The following is a 6,396-nucleotide window of genomic DNA, read 5'->3' as shown; positions in this document are numbered from 1 at the left end:
TAGTTTTACATAGTGACTGTTTTGCTTCCATGTAATCTGTAATTAACCTTATGTGCATTGGTTATCTGACAACAAATTAACCTTTATAAAACCATGATCTCTGCACATCAACGGTGCTAATCACTACACAGACCATTGGATTCCCCACTGTCCTGTGTTGGTAGCTGGACTCAGAGAAGATTTAGAAGATGAGTGTTATTTCTTCATCACTTTCCCAATTTCTCCATGTTTTTGCACTCTTAGAGTTTGTATATGTACAGAGGGATTTCCTTGAAAAAAATGGGATTGTCCTTGTTTTGACTATCATCTTCCCTAGGTTTTGGATAATTTTGGGTCAAATTGTGATTTTATTGAGTATTTTGTTTTTGTACAGCAGGTTAATCAAAGTGCTATGTACTGCTAAGTAACTAAAATATTTTTTTTTAACAGACTATGGTAATGGTATCTGATGCCTGCCTACCACTATTGGAAGGCTGCAGGCAGAATCGACAAAAATGGCAAAGTCTGGCAGAACAAATGGAGAAAAGCCTCGTCAATGGGGAAACACAGTCAACCCACTAACTGTTCTAAAGGAAGGAATTTGCATCTTCACTGTAACAGAGAATTACCTGATAACTGTTTGGAAAATGTTTAAGCACTATATGGAATGTATATTTTTTCACTATATTCTTCTATTTGTGTTACAATTTGCTTTTTTGTTCCTTTGTTTTGCACAGTTATTATGAAGCACAGTTAAATATATTTTATATTTTATGAAGATGTATGTTTTCTAACTAATAAATTTCCAGACCATATTGTAAAAAGGTACGCAAAGATTACACCTCTTCTTGTTAAAGTTATCAATGTAGAGGAGTTAGAATATATAAAAAAAAATCTTTTTTAACATTTGGTCTTTTCTGTGTCCATTGTTAGCATGTTGCATCACCTCTGCATATCTGAAAAAGCAACTCAGAGCTTCAACCTACATTAACATATATTGCTTCATTCCTTTTCCTGTTAACAAACCAATCAAACTGTGTTGTATTTGGCTTCTTGTTTGCAGGGATAGAGCTTAATATTTCTGACATTTGACTAGTCTATCAGATTATTTTAACTGTAAAATGAGTAATGCTTATAACTGTCTGGGTGTACATTCTGGCCTTGTATCACTAACAAAGTACCTGTGGACTAAGAATATTTGCACTGAAGTGTTTTGTTGCACTTTTTTACTTCCTGACAATTACTTGGAGGCATGTGCATGGAAACGGACTTTATCCCTGACATGCTGCTAAGCTTACATTAACTGCTGGTAAAACCAGCTTTTCTTACAATTTGATTTCAATGTTATTTTCAGTTAATCTTATAGCACAGAAGGCATGTCCAGATATGCCTGATGTTACTGTTAAAGCAAAAGGGGTATCTGCTGGAACTCCTCTTTGCCAAAATGCAGAACAAGTAAAATTAATTTGGGAACATAGTTGTAAAATAAAATTGATGTAGAAGGTTCTGCCAGCTCAAGGGCATAGAAGGACTAAGGCCTGACTAAACTGTAGGTGATCCAAATTTAGCTAGCAGCTGGAATGCCTAGGCAGAATGGAGGTGAGTGAAAGCTGCCAGGTCACCCATCCTGGGGAGAGAGACATGACTGTGGCTTGCAACACGGATGACACTTGGCAGGAGCACTGTGTGTTGTGTTCACCCAGTGGAGTTCTGAGCCAGGCAAACATATGCTACCATTAGTGTATTCATATTACGTAGCCAAGGTGAAAGTACAATGCTGATGCATACTTCCCCTCAGGAGACAGCAATCTTGGGTTTTTGGAAAAGTTAGCAAGGAGGGAGGGATGCTTCTCCAGGTGAAGGTGGCCTGCTCCCCGCCCCAGGACAAACAAGATATCCTGCTCCCTGCCACTTAACTCTCATCAGAGAACAGGACTGATGGGGGTTCTTGGGCAGGAACAAATGGGCCATAGGGTTCTTGAGTAGGTTAAGAATTCCTGGCTTCCGTTACACTGGAGCAAATCAGTCAATTGGGCAAAGGGAGAGGGTTATCAGGCAAGGTCCTAGGAAGCAAAAAAAAAATCCAAAAGCTTTGTCCCCATGGGAGACACTGTGTATGTACTGGCATGGTTACATAAACCACAGTATTTATACTGACTTCACCTTTTCAAGCACATTATCTTCTTTCCATGCTGTAGTCTGTTCAGCTAATGGTTAAGTGTAGAAATTCACTGAAAATAAGGACTTTTATTTATGTTGTCTATCCTGAGTCATTGCTTGATCATAGACATTCAAATGTCAGTGCAGAACAAAACAGAAAATGTATTTGATTATTCTGAAATGTAAAATTGCTGCATTAGTGGTTTATGCACATGTAAAATGGAACTTCAGTGAAGCTTAAGGGTGTCTTTTTTACATAACTGTCAGAAAAAATATTGCTGTAAACATATCCATCAGTTCACATGATGAGAAGCAAGAAAAGTGAGCAAGTTAGTAAAAGCGACTTCAGTATTATAATAAAGTTACCAGAGCCCATTTAAGCAGTAATTAAAACAGCACTATGGCATGGATAGTAATGGTTTCACCACAAAGGTCAGTGGTTTGGTTCCCTGTCTTACAAATGGTGTGATCAGCAACATCCATAAAGTCAAATTATCTGTTATTGTAGTACAATGGAAACTCATTTGGATGATGGACAGTCACTTCTAAACACCTCCTCTTACCAACTCCATCCCTATTTCAGGAATGGGCATCCATCTTGTGATGCTTTTTGAAAGTGTGGTCTGTAGTTCATGTCACAGTTTTCATATATCTAATGCAGGCACATTCCAGAATTTGTACAAATGAGGTGGCAGCATCTCCAGTGATGGGACTTGCTTGTTATAGCAGAAGAATATATACTCAGTTTGGCATGAAGGTTCTATTTATGACAAGTATCTTTTCTTTGCTTCATAACCTCCAAACTCTGGATCCCACCCAGTCTGGGTTTGTGAAAGCAGATCATGCCTCCTGAACCTGATCGACTTCTTTGAGGCAGTCACCAAAGCCGTAGATGTGGGCAAGATGGTTCACACAGCCTATCTTGACTTCGCCAAGGCTTTCGACACCATCCCCCATTCTGGAATTATAGCTAAACTCACTAAACTAGGTTTAAATCCCTATGTTACAAGATAGGTTGCCAACTGGCTCACTGACAGAACGCACACTCCAAATCTGACCTCAAACCAGTGACAAGTGGAGTACCACAGGGTTCAGTCATGGGACCTCTCCTGTTTGGTATCTACTTTTCTGAAGTACAGGCTAACACAGAAGGCCTCTGGCTAACGAAGTTTGCAGATGACTTCAAACTAGGAGCCATAGTCAAGTCCCCAAATGATGTGGAAATCCTACAGAAGGGCCTTGCTGAGACAGATGCCTGGTGTCAGAGCCATGGCCTCAAGCTCAATGTCAAAAAGTGCACTGTCATCCCCTTTGGTAAAAACTCTGTGCTCATGAACTACTACATAGACAGCAGTCTACTTAACACCGAATGTGTGATGAGACCTTGGGACCCAGGTGGACAGTAGTCTGTCCTTTGATAGTCACATTGCCACAGTAGTCAGGAAGTCCTTCTACATGGCACACCTCATCATAAAAGGGTTCTCATCTAGGAAAAAAGAGGTCATCGTTTCCCTCTACTCAACACTCATTAGTCCCATTGTAGAGTACAACACCCTCTTTCAAATGTACCTCACAAGACATCTGCAGCAGCTGGAAAGGTCACAGAAGTACCTCACAAAGAGGATTACTGGCCTCAAACAGATGCCCTACACTAACCGTCTCAAAAAACTCCAGCTTTACTCCGTAGCATATCGCCTACTCCGATGTCAATCCCAGAGCTGTTGGACATGCTACACCTAAAGAAATCCCAATCCCTCCAAGCTACACGCTCTGGGGACCTAAACCTTGTCATCACAATAAACAGGGCATGCTGGAGTGATAGATTCCTGTCCCAGAGACTTCCCATACTCTGGAACAGGCTACCCATCTATGTTAAGCAAAGTTCTTCATTAGCACTTTTCAAGAAAAATCTTGATGAGTGGATGGGAAATAGGAAATACACCCCAGGGATCACTTCTGTGTCTCTGCTTGACAGTGGCACAGGAAAATAACTTTCTTGGGTGGCATAAGCCAGGGAACCTTGTTGGCTAGGCTTACATAGGCCCTCGGGCCGACAGCCTAGTACCTACCTATGAACCTCTGGACCTATATAAATAAAACAAAGAACTGATCCATTTTTTCTGATATACTTTGTCCAATCTGTGCAATACCAGAGTCATCTATGGACACAGAATATGTGACAGCCTTGTGCTTTGTTTTCTTCCTACAGGATTACTGCATCACTTAATGGCTGATTAATTTTGAAAAATGGATGACTAGTCTTCAGTAACAATCTCCATGTGAAACAGTGTGCATAGCTATGTTGACATCTATGCTTGCAAATCAAACTTTTCTTGTTGTTCCAGCCAAAATATGGTCTTTCATGAAAATAGGATAAGTTGAAGCTGCTGGGATACAGGAATAGAGGATTTATTTCAGTCTTGTGAAATGCAGGTCTCAAAACAGAGAAGGTGACTGCTATAGTTGTCTCACATGAATGTTTTGACTTGTGGCTTGACAGATAATTTTGGTTATATAGATCTTTAAACTGGAGATGCACAAAACATGACCACTAATTAAGGAGTATGCTAGCCCAGGCTGAAAAAAGCAGGGGAGGATGACTAACATTTATTGTATTAAACATTGTAGTAAGCCATTGTTCTTTGCCCACAGTTTTCAATGTAATCACATAAGATTTTACTGTAACTGGTCTTCTTGTTTCCATCATCACTGATTGCATATGTGGACACAACCATAAACGGTGTAAATCATAGTATATGATGTCTCTTGTATTAGGAAATGTATTTGTTCAGCCAGCTTCCTTGTTATATTATATGTTATTTTATATATACATGATGTTCTTCTTAGTCAGTGTTTCAGTACTGATTCATGAGTCTTCCTGCCATGCAGAAGCCCACAACATGCCTGATTTCCAGTCTTTGCATCATCCTTAGCCAACAGACTTCTGAGGACCAACATCCAGATGTCAGGTTATAAGAAAGACATCTGTTGGTGCCATCTTCAGTTCTTTCTACCTGTGCAGTCCAATGCGCTTCATCATATGTACAATATGCTTGCATTCCTTTGGTCGGCTCACTCTTTCCAGAGTTTCTACAATCTACCAATCAGATAAGTACCCCACTGGGGATTTTTCACATAAAATTAATGTTTAAAAAAGTTAATAACTGCTTGAAGCTTAGGAAACAAAGCCCATATAAAGATTTTCTTTGTATCTATTCTGTTTAGGGCCACAGCTCAACATCTCTAGTTGTTTGTGCTACATTCTGAGTGAAGAGTCTGACATATGTGTCGTGGATTCCAACAGAGACACAGTATCTTCCTCTGCCTTGGAACCCCAGCATGAGGTTGTGTTTGGATGACCATGCCCCCAGGTTTTCTTGACTAAATGGACATCTAAACTTAAAAGAACAGTCAGCCTACCACTGGCTTCCCCTTATCCCTGATCCAATCCAGCCCAGGTCGACATCTTGGACTTCTTGAAAATAGCCTAGTAATTCATGGCCTTCATGAAATTCAGGGAACCTAGCCACACTCAGACCACTGCCCCTGAAGTGTTCCCCTTCAAAAGCATAGGAATGTGGCTTTTCAAAAAGAATCTGATTTCTCAGACTCTGAATTTAAGGAGAAATTGTCCTACTCTGAGCACCTCCCACCCTAACCCTTTCCTGACGTTCAGACTTGGATGCTACCCTATCTTCTGCCCCTCCTTCTCTGGACATGTGCTTAGGGGATACCCTTCATGAAATATAGAAGGATTTAAACGGGAAAGCAAACAATTCTTGCAGGCTTAAACGCATTATAGGGAGCTCCTGAGTTTATCATTCCCTAAACCACTGATTACCCTCCAGTGCATGTAGTGCTTGATAACATCTGTGAAGACATTTCTTTGCATCCTGAGATTCTACCACCAGCTGTCAGGAAGCCTGATCATTTCTATAGAGTGCTTGACTCTCATATACACCTCCATAAGAACCCTAAAGCTGACCCTTCAGTAGTTAGTTTACACAAAATCCACTAAAAGGGCACCAAAGCATGCAACTCGACACCTACTGCCTAATGATAGGGCGAGCAGACTATTAGATTTGGCAAAAAAAAAAAATTATACCTCAGCTACCCTATTTATGAGGGTGCTTAATTGTCAGTTCCACATGTTAAAGCATCTAGAGTCCATACAAAACCAAATCATTTCTAAGTCAGAGACTACTTCTGACAAAACCCTTGTCTAGAGAAATTCATGAGTCTGCTAGAGCAGCCTTA

At 40.3% G+C, this 6,396-nt stretch overlaps 1 protein-coding gene across 2 annotated transcripts in view; it reads left to right on the top strand.

The window, feature by feature from the left end:
- The window catches only part of PDE5A (phosphodiesterase 5A), a 2,047,822-nt gene extending 2,046,606 nt beyond the window's left edge, over window positions 1-1,216 (top strand). For both annotated transcript variants that reach the window (XM_044061541.1, XM_044061540.1), the window contains exon 21: window positions 430-1,216. In XM_044061541.1, the coding sequence (XP_043917476.1) occupies window positions 430-561 (132 nt within the window). In that variant the 3' untranslated portion in view covers window positions 562-1,216. The remainder of the gene's footprint in view (window positions 1-429) is intronic.
- The last annotated feature ends 5,180 nt before the right edge of the window (window positions 1,217-6,396 follow it).

This window comes from Protopterus annectens, chromosome 2.part0 (assembly GCF_019279795.1).
Source record: "Protopterus annectens isolate FY-2018-M chromosome 2.part0, PAN1.0, whole genome shotgun sequence".
Taxonomy (NCBI): Eukaryota; Metazoa; Chordata; order Ceratodontiformes; family Protopteridae; genus Protopterus; species Protopterus annectens.
Note: the sequence above shows the minus strand (reverse complement) of the source record. Positions and strands in the feature narration are given on the sequence as shown.